This window comes from Cyanidioschyzon merolae, chromosome 7 (assembly GCF_000091205.1).
Source record: "Cyanidioschyzon merolae strain 10D DNA, chromosome 7, complete genome".
Classification (NCBI taxonomy): Eukaryota; Rhodophyta; class Bangiophyceae; order Cyanidiales; family Cyanidiaceae; genus Cyanidioschyzon; species Cyanidioschyzon merolae.
This window is the reverse complement of record NC_010133.1, coordinates 226,528-242,871: the sequence shown is the minus strand read 5'-3', so window position 1 is coordinate 242,871 and position 16,344 is coordinate 226,528. Positions and strand designations below refer to the sequence as shown.

The following is a 16,344-nucleotide window of genomic DNA, read 5'->3' as shown; positions in this document are numbered from 1 at the left end:
CTCACTATCAAAAGCCTGGCGCTGTGCTTGACGCGAGCGTCGAACTTGCAGATGCATGACGCATTCCCGCATCGATGTCGTGATGCATCCGGCACGACAGCACCAATGTCATACCGCGCAACAAGAGTGCCGAATCAAAGTTTCCCGAGCCTTGACTGCACCGCAACTCTAGGTGCGGCGTTGGTAGCATGCGCGTCGATTGCCAGGGCTCCTCGTGACTTTGCGCAGCTCGCACAGCATTCTAATGCGGCTGCGGCATGCACTCGCGGTATCTGCCGCTGGAGCTTGGTGACGTTACCGCCCCGGCATCCGTTGAGGAAAGACCCAGATGCCTTTGCTCCCGGATCATCATTCTTTGATTTATTTCCATGGAGAACTGGTGCCAACGATGCTGTACCAGACATGATCGATAGATGCCGGCAGGGAGGCGGATGTTGACGTTTTCATTGACAAAACGGTTACTTAGGCCAGCGTTCTCCGATTATGCGCATTTTTCTTTTCTTACTTTTTTGTGTCTTTTTCAGTGCGAGGTGAGGTATCCATCAAACGCCCTACCTCCAAGATACATTACCTATACCTCGTCTCGGATATTCTGGTCGCTACATACGTCCTATCGAGTGCCGAGCCTGCCGAAAGCGACAGCAATAGCGCCTATAGCACCGGTGCGGTCGCTGCACGGAGACACAACGGCGTTGCCGTACCACAGAGGGCGTCGGCTCAAGGGATGTTGACATTGCCGTGTGCCGCATCGCCTGCCCTAGTTATATACGTAGGTTGCAGCGGCCCGGAGCGTAGTGCGTCATCGTCTTGATCCTGGGGCGCATCGGGCCGCGGAAGCTACTCGCAAAGGTTTAAATGCTTCAGCGCATTTCGTGGAAGAAAGCAGTGCTCTTCAGACGGTCGAGCACGCGGTTCGACATCCGAGCATGTGATCTGCATTTGCACAGGCGAACTTTGATGAGTGTCTGAACTCTTTGATACAATGACGCCGTAGCGCACTTGTGTTTGGTCCCATGCATCGTATCAGGGTTTAAAGGTTTACGAGCTGTGGCGCGCTCACGATAGATGCCACGGAGACTACAGTCAGGCTATGCTGGTAACCCTCGTGCCTCGCGCTCTGGAATCTGGCGGCGCTACAAGTGATACCATGGGCGCAGTAGCAATTCCCCTGTACGTCTTTATGTCATGGGAGCCTTGCCAGAGTTTCTTTTCTGGTTGTACCTTCCGTGCGAGATGGAGCCGGTACCTGAACAGGCATTCCACCACAGCTCTATCCATTTTTGCCCGAATATTTTTTCGTGCGTGCACCGTTGAACGCGACGTAGCTCCCGCTATGACACCATAGTTGTGGTGCCTCGTTGACCGCTGCCCGCAAGGAACGGCATGGTGTTGACGGTTTTGTTGGTGTTTGGTGATTTGGCGCGCCTCGGTGCCGGGGCATCTTCCACAGTTCATTTATGTTACACATCGAACAGGCCACCACGGGGAATCCTTTCGGAAGTCATTGGCACTGTGGACGAAACGCGTTCAGGATTTACGCGCCGGATAACGCTGCATCGCATGCTTATCCCTTTGAACTAAGGTTGATATCCTTCCATTCGAAATCCATTGTTTTAAGATGCTGACGCTGTTTCAACCGGATACGTGAAGTTGAACGGCACCTCGAAGGGCGTCCACCAGTCGGGCACACCAGTCGCGTGATCAACGTGTCTTAGAAAACCATTCACTTGCGGTGGAATGAGCTTGTATATGAGCGCATAGCGACCCGGACCCGCAAGTGTCAGACTGTCGGCGTAGTGCGGGCCATCATCTGCAGTCATAGGGCTGAGAACACCCCGGGCGCTCCAGGATGATCCCTCTTTGCTGATCGTGTAGACAATGCTCAGGTACGGGATCCAGGATCCATTGGGGAATCCCCAGGGATTCGTGGATGTGGCGTGCACATCAGCCTCCAAATGCACAACATTTTGTGCCGCTGGATCTGGCATGCCCGGGGGCATTGGCGCCACCTCGATTCCAACGAGATAGTTTGCAGCGATCGTCATGTTTTGGATCGTGACAGGGCCACCAATCCGAAACTCTGTGCCCGGTGCAGCACGGAGAACGGTACGCGAGCCCTGAATCGTATCCTCAGCGGCAACACCGAGCGCAGCACTCGGAACGCACAGATATGTGACGAGCATCAAGAGCAATGCGACAACTCTAAGACGCATTCCTGCATACATACGACTGCTTCCGCAATTTGGCGTTTTATCTTCGGAGCTCTACTGAAGACTTTTTCGTTGAGACCTGAAAAATTTGAGCGAAAGAAGCGGAACGATATTGCTACAGCTCAACGCGTATCCAAGCAGCAGCCATACCATGATCTTTTGCCCGCTCGGGACCGGAGCAGCGCAGGGCCTCGCATCCACGGGTGCTACGCGGCATGCGCGTGGCGATTGGATCCCTGGCTCGCGTCACCTCGTGCGGGACACGTGTACAGCAGCGGCGAGCATGCGTGCACGTCGGCCCTGGTGGATCGAGCGGGCGTCGCCAAATTTGGGTTCGCCTCGAGACGCCTGTCATCCGGATCGAGACTGGCCTTCGGGCGAGCGAGCTTGCTGGCGTCGGTCGCATGAGCGAGGTTCCTGAAACGGAATCACTCGTCTTTCAGTGGTGGGTTTTGATCATACACCTATGTCATATGAAAATGGACAAGTGAGCTGCTCGCCGTGCTCCTTTCTTTCCAAATTTTCAGCAGCTGTTTGAATATGAACAGCCCGTGCAATCAAAGTGCATCGATGAGGGCTTGCGGTTTCTATGTAGCTTCTGGGTTTCCAATCGCCTTCCCTGAGAGGCTCCCTCGGCAATTTTCCGCTGGCATTCGTTCCATCATCAGAATCATGATAATTCGCACCGCTATCAAACATGGTTTCATAAATTGATCGATACCAGTAGCTTATTCACATGTAGAGGTCGCGACGTCTCTTTCTTGCTACAGGCTGGCATGCCAGTTCCCGCATTCTTTAGGTTCTCTATGTTTCTGCTTCGCGGCAACACGTAGGTGCGGGCAACATCATCGCCGGGTTAGCAAGGGAAAAACTCGACGTCGTCATCAGGCGAATTGTTCACAAATTCATGCCGAGAGTTCATTGAACTCGTCACGTCATATAATCGATTCCGTTCGAACGACGAGTACTCCTCTCTATATGCCCATCAATGAAACGGCATTCCAGTGCAGCATGTTCTCACTCGAGTATATGCCCCCAGAGGCTTCCTTCGCTTCTGTTTGCGTGGAAAAGGGTCTTGGACTCGTACTTGACGCTTCCGAGCGATTCCTCTTGATGAAGCGTGCTTCACCGCTCGGTACGAGTGGAGAACAGACGGATCGAATGTTCTCGAATTGTTCTCTAGTCTGGATGATCCTATATGTAGTTGTTTCATCATGGACAGCATGGCATTCCACAAATCCTGTATCAAATGAAACGGCGTATGCGTACGCTTGCTGCATCCGACGAACTCGCTGAGGTGATTGCTCAGAAGAAGCCCAAAATCTTATTGTTCTGCACCGTGAGCGGAAAAGGAGCACGGAACTCGGGGCGCCTCCTGTACTCGTCAAGGGCATGTGCCGAGTGATGAAGCAAACGTCCATGCACCACAGGGTTGCCCTCGAAGGAGAAGGTGTGGTGCACATCTAGGAACACCTCACCAACGTCAAATGTCATCACCGACGGAGGCGCAACGAAGTTGCGTCCAAGGAATATGGCACCGACAAGCGAAGCGTAGATCACAACTTTCGCCTGTGCATGAAACGTGTCGACAGCGGTTGGAAGTCGCGAAACCTGAACTTGAACGATGCCATCCATGTCGTTCAACTGCTCAGAATAGAGCTGACGGAAAAGGAAAGCCTTACCTGGTTAAAGCCAGAGACAAGAGGGAAAAAAAGGAAGCTGTCGCTGAGAAACCCCGCAATGGCTAGTATTGATGATAGAGAGAAGAAACCGAAACTATGCATTGCTCGCCGACTTAGCGCTGTTGACCCTTTCTACGATATTCTGACATGGGGGTAAAGTGTCTTTTTGTACAATGATTTCCGAAATCCAGAGGTAGGCAATGCCGTGGAACCTGCTACACGAAATGAGGTCTAGAAAGCCGTAGAAGACTCTTGCCACTGGTTAGAACATTGACCAGTGGCGACGCGACCGGAATGAGGGAGACGAGAGGCCCACGAACAGCGTTCTGCTGTACGACGCTGGGCTACCGCGCGGCTCACTCAGTGAACGCCTCCAGCGAGGCTCCGGTTGTGGCAACACACACGTGCCGGCGAAAGCGCGTCTCTCCGTGGAAAGTCTATTCGCGTTCCTGGACTAGGCTACAACTAAACATGGCCAGCTACCAAGTCCGTGGACTCCGCTCCGAGGAACTCGAAGCTTGGTTGGAATTTGTCTACGGCGTTTTCAAAGACGCGAAGGGAACTGCCGCGCCTCCTCGTTCATATTTTCTGAGACATGTCGAAAACGATCCCGGCGCTGTGGAACGTTTGTCGGAAGACATCCTCGTCGCTGTCGGAGAGCAGGACAAGTTTATTGGCTCGCTGCGAATCTTCCGACGACGTGTCTATCTCAAGGGATCAGCGGTGTCTGCGGCTGGTATTGGCGAGGTAAGTGTCGCTTCAGCGTACCGGAGACAGGGCATTGCGTCCCGACTGCTCGAAGAGGCGAGTACCCGAATGCGAGCTGCTGGTTTTGCGCTGTCGTTTTTGCATACGAGCAGCTCCGAGTCGCTGTATCGCTCTCTTGGATGGATTTCAGTCCCACAAAAATTCGTCCGTGTCGTTCGAGAAGTTGCACATTCCCATCGCGATCATATTGAAACATTGGCCTTGGGGAGCGAGGTGGAAATTCAGCGCTGCTCGGAAGCGTACGCAGAGTTCGCATCCAGGTTTGACGGCTGCATCGTTCGCGATGACCCGGCGTACTGGCAGAGATGGGTGCGGGCGGAAAGCGGTGACACCGAATGGAATGACGCGAATCTAACGCCCTTTCGATTGCAGACACGTACGAAAGAAGCCTACGCGATTCTCCAAAAACGAGAAGACGCCATTCATGTGCGAGAGTTCGTTGTTCGACTTTGTGGACTCAAACGAGCAGGCCTCTATCTTGATGCATTCCTCGCGAGGGCAGTTTCGCCCGACGTTCGTCAAGTTTGCGCTGTTCTAGCGGCGCCGCTGCTTCCACTCATCGGTGGATCATCGGCAGTTCTCGAAACGACGGAAGACCACGGATATATGTATCGGGCACTCCTTGAGCAGGATGCGGGACAACAGGCGCTGCCTGAAATGGACCGACATGTTTTCTGGGCGACAGACGCATTCTAGGAGCATCATCGAACTTTGTGCGTTTCCATACCGCCTACTCAAAGGGTTCTAATTTTCAGGGCACGCGGTTGAAGACTAACTGTGAGGAGGCTGCCACTTGAGCGCGCGATCCTATTGCGTATACCGAGGCGCCCGCGAGCAATCTGCTTGCTTCTTTTCCGGCCCGGCAACCGAAACACACGGAAAGTACCAGCAAGTCTCTCCAACTTGAACACGCTGCTGTGCAACGTGCGAGATCGTGAAAGTCGTCACCCAGACTCGGCACGCTGACCAGCGACGTGACCGCTCAAGAAAAACCCAGCGAGCATACACTTGGTGCATATGCACACTCCACGAAAGCTTCGGCTCACGCTCTTTGACGTAATCATGTAACGAAAACTTGGAAAGACTTGTTTGGCGCTGCGCATCATGCACGTAATGATAAACGCGATCCGCAGTGCGTTCGTATGCGTTTGTGCCGCGGCGCTGTTGCTGCACGCACCGCGCAGCGCCACGGTGCGGTATCGCCGCTAAACCATGCTACCTACGATAGGCATATCTGAGCGGATCGCTTCCCGACAATACCACACGACGAGCTTCTCGTGATGCAGAATCGTTGACTCTTACCAGGTTTCCAATGGACGCATCAGTACTACAGATGAGCTGGTGCTTGCGTATATGTCTCGTGCGTGTATACGCCGCGGCATGCAATCAACAGGCTGCAGTGGCAGGTTTGTCTAGATGGAGTGCATGATGCGTCAGCGATGCCTGGTGCTGAGTTGGCGCCGTCGGTCTATAGCATCCGTTGGTAGCCAGCTCTGCAGAAGCCTTTAGCGCACTGCCTAGCAAGTAAAAGTGGTTCGGGCAACGCACTGTTTGGAAAGGAAGGTTGCACGGTGCCCGGAGGACTGTAGTCAACCGGTGAGACGGAGCTGCAGCATCTGTTCCGAGGCGACAACGAGCGAGCCTACCAGCGAATAAGCCTGGTTCCCAACGTGCGCTGGCGCTGCACTTGTCCGTGATTCGCTCACCTGCCGAAGAGACTTGACTTGTGGTTATTCCATCTGCGTTTTTCGTACGATACTGATGAACAAAGCAAAACAGAACGAGTCGAATCTCGATCCCAGCCTGACGGAACGTACGCAAATATGGAATATCCACCTCGTTGAAAACGGGCTTTGGTACTCGATTGTTCTCCTGTTCTTCTGTGCCATGTCGTGGTTCTTTGCTTACGGGGTACGCTACGTTATCGTCGACTTGCGCCCCAGTGGTATCCTGCGGTATGCGGGATCCATCGCACGGGGCATGGGATTTGCGTGCACATTCTGTTCGCTTGTCCTCCCGCTCACGATAAACCGCACTCTAGCGACGGTTCTGTACCGCACACCTCTCTACGACCTGCTATGTGTGGAGCGATGGATACCCGACATGCACACCATCGTAGGGACGTCACTTGCCGCAACCGGCTGGATTCACGGCATCGCCCAGATCGTCAACTACGCTGCGAGCGTGTTCGTATTTCGTGGCGGTTTGTTCACGGGACCAGCGGCACTGCCAGCGACCATGCTTTTTGTCACAGGTGTGGTGCTCATGGTTTTGCTGGTTCCTTTGCTCGGTTTTGGAGTTGAAACTGTACGCCGGAAATGGTTCCGCCTGTTCTGGTGGACGCACCGTCCGATTGCGGTCCTGGTATACATCTGTCTGGTATTTCACGGCTTGCGAGGCGGCCGGCCCTGGACGGTGTACTTCTTCGCAGGCCCGGTATTCCTCTATATCATCGACCGCTTGTATCAGCTCTCCCGGGCGACCGTAACTCCTCGGCGCATCCTGGTGCTCAGTCTGGCTCAGGCAAACTCCAATATCGTGAAGCTCTCCGTTGAACGACGGAACGCGGTCTACCTACCGGGCCAGTATTTCAAGATCATGATCATCGACACGCGCAAAGGGTGTGGTATGCCCGCTGATGCTTGGCATCCGTTCACAGCCGCAAGCGCACCGTCATGCGACTCGGATCGCATCACGTTCTACATTGCGGCAGTGGGCAAATGGACTCGCAGGCTGCACAGCCTTGCAGAAGCAGCAGTGGCAGAAGCAGCGACAACAACGGCGGACGGCCTCGATTTGGCCCCTGAACGGATATGTATGACGACAATCGAGGCGTACCGGGTGCTCTTGGCAGGCCCGTATGGAGCACCGGCGCAGTCCCATCTGCACTTTCCCTACCAGTTGCTGATCGGAAGCGGCGTTGGTGCAACCCCGATGGTCTCCATACTCCGGGAAATATGTAGCGCTCGTGCTCCCGCCAAATTGGCCGGCATCGCGGATGCGTCCGATGATGATATTCGAGGAATCAGGGCCGGAACGCAGCACGGGACTCTCGATACACTGAGCAAACAGGAAACATCGGCACAGTTGCTGGATCGAATACGGAAATCTGGCATCCTTTCGATGTACATGAAAGAGCGCGTTGGAATATTCCAAACGGAAACGCGAATTGATCGACTACGGGCTTTTGTATTGAGTAGCCTCTGGCTGTTCAGTCTGCTCTGGATGCTGTACATTAGCTTGACGATTTATGTCATCGCAAATGCATTCGATGCCAATGTAGCCTTAGTTGCGGATTTCACCAGCTCGGCAGTGCTTCTTTTTCTCTTCTCGTTCACGATTGCGTCGGATATGCTGGTGACATTGGATCCGCCTCGCTGGCGTTACGTCGGCACCCCGCGCGGCTTTGTATCACTGAGTGTTTGCGGACTCCTCGTTGCAGACCTGGTCGTGGGTGCAACGCTCTTCGGCATCGAACAACACTCGTCGCATTATATGGACGGCGCAGGGAATGCGATGCGCATCATCGCCCTCGTCCTCTTCTGTATCAAAAGTATCATGTTTGCGCTGACCCTCAGAATTTTCTATCTGCCGCGGCCGTGGCGTATCCAGCTGAGGCGCGTGCGTCATCTGGGACGGAAAGCGAGCGCCTTGCTCTCGCGGAGGGGGAACGGTCTTGGGACAGCTGTGGCGCAGCAGCGGTGCGTCCAATCCGACGATAAGGTCTCCCATGTAGAGCAGCAGGAGCAGCAGGAGCAGCAGGAGCAGCAGGAGCAGCAGGAGCAGCAGGAGCAGCAGGAGCAGCAGGAGCAGCAGGAGCAGCAGGAGCAGCAGGAGCAGCAGGAGCAGCAGGAGCAGCAGGAGCAGCAGGAGCAGCGTCTGTATGCGAACGTGTTCAGTCTAACTTTTGTCTGGGTGGTGCGCGAATACGCGGACCTGTGGGGTATTCAAGGCCTGTTCGACTTGGCGCAAACCTGGACTCCTGACCTGATTCCGCGCGTTCGGGTACACATATTTCTGACGAGAGGCGAGATTCCTGCGAGCATCCTGGAAGCCGGCCAATCAACCAAGTCGATACTGCAGTTTCACCAGGGACGGCCCCGCTTTGAAACGTTCATCGAGGATTTGTTGGACCTGCGCGATCCGTACGAGTTTGAAAGACTTTTTGGGAACATTATCCAGGTGAAACAGTTCAATCGCGTGTCTGGCTTCTCCAACGACGTACAAAGAGGCATCTTTTTCTGTGGGAATCCAGCCCTTGGTGCGAGTGTTCGACGGGCCATGCACAAAGTCCAGAGGCAACCCGAGCGCCTCGGTACGAAGAAACCGATCCTCTTTATCCAGGAACGTTTCTAGATTCCGAATAGATTCGTTGCTAAGCGAAACATTCACGGCGAGTCACAATCGTCATCGTACTTAGCCGAAGATCGTTTCGTCGCCATGGTCGTGCAGCTGGTACCCGAAAGAGGCGCATGCGTCGCTTCGAGCGGAGCCCCAGCTGGGGCGTCTTGGAGTGGGCAGCCACTGATCCTGCGTCTGGCAATCCTGTCTCTTGAGCCGGAGTAGCCTCGATGCATAGAGCCAGCGCCAGACCGGCAACCAGTTCAAGACACAGAGAACCCTGGGCCATTGAGTCTACCTCAGACGCTAGCAGTGAAACTGCTTGCCTCTTCGCCTCTGTCGTGGACCTACACAGACTGCATCTTTTCAGAATGGCATTGTGGGCATCAGCTTGAGAGCCCGAAACAGAACGCCGGTAACGACTGCGCACCCGCCTAGGGTAGGGCAATGTATTCGCCCGCCGAGGGCGCCGCGGCCCTGACCCTCTCCGCCAGGCGTGCTCGATAGCATGCATCGTACTGGAGTGAATCACTCAAAGCAACCAAAGGGAAAGAGACGAACGGAAAGAACACTAGACCGACTGTGAGCCAGAAGGCTTTCCACGTAAAATCATCCCAAATCGATGTCGTCGCAGGCCGCGCGCCCAAACCTCCTGCTTCATCTTGTTCGCGCTTGCCCAAGAAAGACACTGCAAATCCATAGCATATGATTGCATTCGCTGTTGTTGAAAACGGCGGATTGGTGAAGAGTCTGGGAAGGACCCAGAGCCACACGTTGCCGCCCGCTTCACATAGAGCGACCTGACCCGTAAATGGCATCAGACCAAACCAAGCGGCATACCCGCATTTTCTGAGGGATCCACAGACGCCAAGAATGTACAGGGCCAGTAAGACGAAAACGGTGAATAGAACAAACGCTATTATAAGGCGATCGTCCCCGGCAGATCCCGCACCTTCGTTAGGGCGAGCCACGCTTTCTAAAAGTGCCCGCACAAAACTCGTTTGTGGCCATGTTACAACGGACGCCGCACTCGAGAGCCGCGATCCGTCAGTTTGCTTACCAGGAAAAGCAACCGCGCCCTCATTTTGCCTGGGCAGGACGCGCCCCAACACACCGTTCGCCAGACCTGGTGCGAGCGCCGCGCGACAGCACCGATTAGAGACTCCGGCGAACAGGCTTCGGAACGATTCCAAGCGTCCCGAGATGCTCTCTGAAGAAAGCGTATGCTCCATAGCTGGCCGCACCGTGTGCGCGAGCACGGCTCTTGAGGCTGGGTCTGCCACCGAGCGCGCTGTTTCCGAGAGCATCGCCCCGAAAGCGATCACTACCAACGCTATGAGCAACGCATCGATGCCGTGCGCGAGCCACCGCGGTATGGGTGCCGTCTTGCAAACACGCTCTCGCCAGAACGACCGGTGCGCTCCAGAGTCCATGATAAGGCAGGTCCACAACGAACCGAGCGGGGCAAACAGCTCTGTCGTCTCGAACGGCCACAGATCATATGCCTTCATGCTGAGCGTTTCGAGCAGCGTCAAAGACGTTGCCTGATGTCGGCACGCGCGTTGACCATGATTTACATATAGGTATATTTATGTATATAAATCGGATAAGATTGCATGTCGATGCATCGACGAGCATGGAATTTGCAGTGATTAGGGGCGAGTCAGCGCGCGCATGGACCATGATTTCCACATAATTCTATTTATGTCGATCAATAAGGTACATGTCGATGCATCGACGGCAATTTTTGTGCAGTTCCAGCGGCAGCGGTGTATACGGGGGCGCGCCTTGCGCTCACGGAAACTAGAAGCAGCATCGGCTGCGACTAGCATAGAGCGCCACCTTATCTACACAGCGTTCGTGGCATTGCGATGCATGTGGTGTTGGTGGTGGAGCTGGTTGTGGCAGCGCTGGCGATGCTAGTATTACCGAGTCACTGTCATCGGCGTCCGCGTTGGGACAACACCTGAATGGTACGTGCGTTGTTGAGGCGCTGTCGCTAGATGGTACGCGTAGGAGACGTCGCTGCGAACATGGCTCCCTGGTAGGTACTCCCTCCGTTCATATACAGTCTCTGGGACTTGTGCACTCTACAGGAAAGAGGCGGCATGCATTCCAATGTATCGCATTGTGCGGAAAGACCTTGTCGAGGCCGTTGCGGTATGTGAACGTTCTTTCCAAAGACGGATATGAGTTTAGAAAGGGCAACGCAGCCAAAAATGGCCAAAGGCGTCCAGCAATATAGCCTGGTTGTGTTTCACAACTTCCAGCGCTGTGGCGCAGCGCTCCGCGAACGGATTGCACCTTCCCAAAGCAAGGCGTAGACACTGGTGCAGCGAGCCATACGTCCGTGAAGGCGGTCCGGACATCTCGACCCCCCCTCAATGCTCGATTATGGTAAGTGGCAGCGAGTCTGGTCCGCTCAACTGGCAGGCATCTGGCCCTTGGCACCCGCGCATCTGGAGAAAAAGGTGCCTTGCTCTCAGTAAAGGCATCTAAAAAGACCCGCCCTTCAACACCATCAGCAACTCTTAGTTGAATGCTGCGAGAATACCAGTGCTGCGCTTAGGCAGCAGGTTGGACTCGAAGGCTTCCGACTGCTGCGCTCAAGTCGAGATCGCTCTCGAGGCCATCCTCCGTGCGCAAGGTGTAGGCCTCCATGAACTCGGGCTCCGATGCAATGTTCTGAATGACCTGACGCAGCGTCGACGCCGACAGGTGCGGAACACAAAACTGTTCCGCAAAGCTGTACCGCCAGCGCCATTCGGGATGAGGCGCGCTCGCGCCCCGAGTCATTCGCTCTATCACGGTGTGCTGAAGCGGAAACGCATACGCGTGATAGTCAAGCAAGGTCACCGGTGCGAACACATGGTCACCGCGTCTTCGCTGAGCTACCTGCTTCGCTCGGTGTATGCCGCGGTCGAAGAAGCAGTGGCGAAATGTCGGCGCACCACCAGGCATCCGTCTCGGTGTAAGTCCGGGATTGATGAGAAGAGCTAGTCCTCGCATTTCGCTGGTTCCATTCGGCGAACCATAAGGCTCAATCAAGCGCAATTCTTCACGAGATAAATCACCGTAAAACTGCATGGTCACTGTGTCTGCATACTTGGTCAACAAGTCCGCAAAGCGGGTAACATAGGGTGCACACCAGGCCCGGGAACCAGTTTTACTGCCCGGTCCGATGTGAGAAGCAAGGAAAACGGATCGTCCGTTCTGTTCAGCATCCTGCAATTCCTCCTCGAGCCAGGCAAACTGGCCCGCAGGATCATCCGCATCTGGAAGCACCTGCTTCCATTGTTCACAAGGCAGGGCGTAGAAGGGCAAAGCGGGCGATGCATTCGTTCTGTTCAGTGCACTCGCTGAACTGAAGAGCCTCCCAGCGATGTAATGGAGAGAGTTGTATACCAGAACTCGCAGCTTGCCATCATCATACGCTCTGTAATATCCGCCCACAGTGAACGATCTGCGCAGCGCCTCATTCTCTGGATCCAGAATGCCTGCGGTAACGTAGAGTTCGTACAGGTCCCGAAAGCGCACCGGTTGATTATTGTTCTCTGCATCATAGCGTTCTGCGGAGCTCACAGGTTTCGCCTCTATAGGTATGTGCAACGTCGGAAACAGATCGACGTTGCCGACAACTACGATGCATCTTGGCGACCGTCGCTGAGACTCACCGCTGTTGCCCAGCGCGCCGCAAACAGTTGCAGAAAGGTGCTGCGCAGATGCATTGAGGCTCCTGAGCACATATGCGCGAGAAGGCAGGTCATGCGGAGCCAGATCACCTGTGATGAGAATAAAGTCAGGATCACTATCGACCTTTTTCATCGCTTCCGTCAAAGACTCCAAGAGAGGCAGCGGAGGATCACATCCGGGCCGTCCGTAGGTATATGTCGTGGCTACATCCCGCACAGGCACGGCAGGGTTATTGGGAATGCTCGCATCGCGCACCTGGGATGACACATTGTAGACGAGCTCCGCCGGGCGACAGACTTTGCGTTCACCACACAACGTCGGAGGCACGCGAGGATCGAACCAGTAATCCACATGCAAATCGCTTATCCAGAGGAAGGAGCCGCATCCTGAGACAGAGCGCTCCTGGCGGCGACATAGCGCCGGATACTGGAGCAACCGTCGCCAGTTTGGACAGGTTGATTTCACCTTCTCAAGGATGGATAGGGGCGCAGACTGGCTGACAGCGCGCCCAAGCGTTACGCGAGACCGGAGCTCACTGGTACATGACCAACCGAGACGTGTGCGGTGCTTATTCCATCCAGTACTGCCGACCTGGCAAAACGATGCTGATTCAGTATTCGCCACCGCAGGCTCGGGCACGACAGGCTCTCCCTGCAGTCGTTGGTGTCCACGCATCTTGGCGCTGATCAGCGCCCAGACTATGGAAGCCACCAGGAGTACGGCATATATCAGCCAGAAACACAACTCGTCGAGCCTGTGAGCGCGTCGACCCCGACTTGCAAGGCAAACACGCTCACGATCGCTCTGAGCTCGTCCAACCGGATCACGACTATGAGCGGTTTCGGCAGCTGTAGCCGCCACAGCGCCTGTCGGCCGTCCACGTTCGCCCAAGAGTGGCACGCGCTCATCGCTTCCACTGCCACTGGCCATGACTCCACGCCATCGCTATGCGTGCAGCACAGAATTTACCAAGCGCACGAGACGTCCTGAGGATCTGTTTTAGACAGCAACGGGTCTGCCTCGAATGCGTTCGCGCAATAGCACCAGCCTTTGCGCGCTACCGCGTTCGAGGCCGTTGACCTGCACCGTTTCCAGCACGGGGCGCGGGCACGAACACCGACACTACTAGTATCGCTGCAAACGCTAGAGTAGCGTCACCAGCGTATCACCGACCACACACGGAGGCCCAGCTAAAACTGTTCACTGCGCCCTTCCGAAGGAATCTGGCTATCTCCAAAGACTCTGCTGTGCGTCGTGGCAGGCTTCTGCACTGGGATTGTGCGAACACGTCCCCAGACGGTAGCGGCGATGCGGCTTAAGAATGATCATAGACGGCGCTGCTGCTGCTGCATCGCATTGCAGCAAGTTTCTAGTGCAACGAAACGTTGCTCATCCCTGGACCTTGGGAAAGAAGGGCTTTATCTGGGAGCTCGGTTTCTTAGGGGAGCCTCTCGTCATCTGATACGCTATGGCAGCTCGGATTCTGAACAGGTGGCTTGAATTGAGCGCAGTATGTGCGTCGGAAGTGCGTTTTGTAGCGGGGAAGCACCCTGGGCACCGCCTAAGTGCTCCGGTAGCGCTGTTGCGGGGCGAAACGCACAAGCGTCTGTCACCGTTGAATTGGATTGCAAACGGTCATTTGCGCTACCGCCAGGCAAGCACAACGTCCGCCACGCAGCCGAGCCCTGAGGAGAAACTCAAACATACCGCGCTGTATGAGACGCACCTGAAGTACGGGGGCAAAATGGTTCCCTTTGCAGGCTATGCGCTCCCAGTGATGTACTCTGGCGAGAAAGGCGGGATAAAAAACGAGCACTTGCAGGTTCGTCAGTCGGCTGGTGTGTTTGATGTCTCGCACATGGGGCAGGTGCGCGTGTACGGCACCGACCGCGTCCGCTTCCTCGAGAGACTCATCGTCGCGGATCTACAGGCACTCCCGGCGGGTACAGCGGTTTTGTCGCTACTCACGAACGAGCACGGAGGTATCATTGACGATACGATCATTACGAACCTAGGAAAGGACAATACTGGGGCGGAAGCCCTGAATATGGTGATCAATGGCGCCTGTGTCGATAAGGACATGGCGCACCTGCGAGCACATGAGAGACGCGCCCGCGAGGTCGACGGCATGGATGTTCGCTTGGAGTTTTTAGCGGATCGCTCGCTGCTGGCACTTCAAGGCCCGAAAGCGATGCAGGTACTGCAGCATATTGTCGACCGAAGCACACTGAACCTAGAGCAGATGGCGTTCATGAATGCTCGGATGGTCAAGGCACCTGCTTTCTCTGATTACTTGCTCGTATCTCGTTGCGGGTATACAGGAGAGGACGGCTTTGAGATCAGTGTGCACAATCAGGATGCGCCGAAGCTCTTCGAAATGCTCGTGTCCAATGAAGCGGTGCTTCCGTGTGGTCTCGGTGCACGGGACTCGCTGCGCATGGAAGCTGGCCTTTGTCTCTACGGTAACGATATTGATGAGAACACGACGCCCGTGAGCGCTGGTTTAACGTGGACGATTGCCAAGTCTCGCCGCAACCCAGACTCCGGTGATGGCCGGCCCTCGTTCCTCGGTGCAGACGTGATACTCAAGGAGATTGCCAATCCAAGTATCGTGCAGAAGAAAAGAGTAGGCTTTGTCCTTCACGGGGGACCACCAGCTCGTGGACACGAAACGATTCACGAAAATTCACCGAAAGCTGCCGATAACGCCGTGATCGGTACTGTGACTTCGGGAGGATTCTCCCCCACACGGAACTGCGCTATTGGTATGGGTTACATCTCGAAGCCTATGGACGCTGTCGGTACGCGTATTTCAGTGAAAATTCGGGGAAAACTTGTGCCAGGTGAAGTAGTCAAAATGCCATTCGTTAAGACGAACTATTACAAACCCTAATAGGGTCCGCACATTGGAGGAAATTCCCTGGATTGCTAGCGCCGCACCTGAACTCAAGTCGAGCGCTCGTGCTCATGAAGTGAGATTTCTAAATTAGGGACAGTTGGGAGCTCGAATCGAACCAATTAGCGCATGGGGTGTCTTGCAACCCACAACGGCTTCAGGGAGAACGCTGCGGACCAGCGCTTGATGCCCACATCAGAACGTTTTTGGCACCCGGTAAACTTTCTGCGTAACAGACTCGCCATGCCGTACTTGTCGTCTGTGAAGTTGCTGCAACCTGCGTTTTTCAGGTTCTAGTGATCATTATGGCAATTGGTATATTCGATTCCGGGGCTTGCGACGCCCCTCCCGCGGCACTGCGTCTTCACAGCGCGAAATTCGCCCCTTCTGGATACGCTGTACGTACGTTGCAGGATCCCGAAGGACACAGGCTGCGCATCCCATCGTGACCGCGCTGCGTGGAGAAGCGTATTTGCTTGTGTTCATGACACTAAAAGATGCTGTCTATGTGGGTAGCGTGATGTTCAAGCAGCTGGGCATAATATGCCAGCCGTCTCCCGCCTGTCATTCGTTTCCATCCGAAGCTGAACTCGAACGTGCGCTCATTGGTTAGTCCTGCACCTGTTTCTGACTGGTGAGCCCATCTCACATCCCAGGACGGCGATGAGCCCGGGCACGACCTTAATATCCAGGTCTGGACATTCAAGCGAGCACTGGAAACATGGGACTACACCCTGACTGCTGCACCAGAGCT

The 16,344-nt window shown here is 55.0% G+C and overlaps 6 protein-coding genes and 1 non-coding gene across 7 annotated transcripts; 4 read left to right on the top strand and 3 right to left on the bottom strand.

The window, feature by feature from the left end:
* Positions 1–1,613: 1,613 nt before the first annotated feature.
* Positions 1,614–2,225, bottom strand: CYME_CMG092C (similar to periplasmic protein p19; the record flags this gene model as incomplete). The annotated part of the gene is made up of 1 exon (XM_005535839.1): positions 1,614–2,225. The coding sequence occupies one exon, from the start codon at positions 2,223–2,225 to the stop codon at positions 1,614–1,616; it is 612 nt and encodes a 203-aa protein (XP_005535896.1).
* Positions 2,226–2,563: 338 nt separating this feature from the next.
* Positions 2,564–4,052, top strand: CYME_CMG091T. Its single transcript, XR_002461274.1, has one exon. It is a non-coding gene; the product is annotated as a hypothetical transcript (transcript).
* Positions 4,053–4,186: 134 nt separating this feature from the next.
* Positions 4,187–5,356, top strand: CYME_CMG090C (hypothetical protein, conserved; the record flags this gene model as incomplete). The annotated part of the gene is made up of 1 exon (XM_005535838.1): positions 4,187–5,356. One exon carries the CDS (start codon positions 4,187–4,189, stop codon positions 5,354–5,356), a length of 1,170 nt encoding a protein of 389 aa, XP_005535895.1.
* Positions 5,357–6,421: 1,065 nt separating this feature from the next.
* Positions 6,422–9,016, top strand: CYME_CMG089C (similar to respiratory burst oxidase protein; the record flags this gene model as incomplete). Its single annotated transcript, XM_005535837.1, has 1 exon — positions 6,422–9,016. The coding sequence occupies one exon, from the start codon at positions 6,422–6,424 to the stop codon at positions 9,014–9,016; it is 2,595 nt and encodes an 864-aa protein (XP_005535894.1).
* A 419-nt stretch (positions 9,017–9,435) lies between these two features.
* On the bottom strand, positions 9,436–10,434 carry CYME_CMG088C (hypothetical protein; the record flags this gene model as incomplete). Its single annotated transcript, XM_005535836.1, has 1 exon — positions 9,436–10,434. One exon carries the CDS (start codon positions 10,432–10,434, stop codon positions 9,436–9,438), a length of 999 nt encoding a protein of 332 aa, XP_005535893.1.
* Positions 10,435–11,566: 1,132 nt separating this feature from the next.
* CYME_CMG087C (similar to lysosomal sphingomyelin phosphodiesterase) lies at positions 11,567–13,624 on the bottom strand (the record flags this gene model as incomplete). Its single annotated transcript, XM_005535835.1, has 1 exon — positions 11,567–13,624. The coding sequence occupies one exon, from the start codon at positions 13,622–13,624 to the stop codon at positions 11,567–11,569; it is 2,058 nt and encodes a 685-aa protein (XP_005535892.1).
* A 538-nt stretch (positions 13,625–14,162) lies between these two features.
* On the top strand, positions 14,163–15,587 carry CYME_CMG086C (aminomethyltransferase; the record flags this gene model as incomplete). The annotated part of the gene is made up of 1 exon (XM_005535834.1): positions 14,163–15,587. The coding sequence occupies one exon, from the start codon at positions 14,163–14,165 to the stop codon at positions 15,585–15,587; it is 1,425 nt and encodes a 474-aa protein (XP_005535891.1).
* Positions 15,588–16,344: the final 757 nt, after the last annotated feature.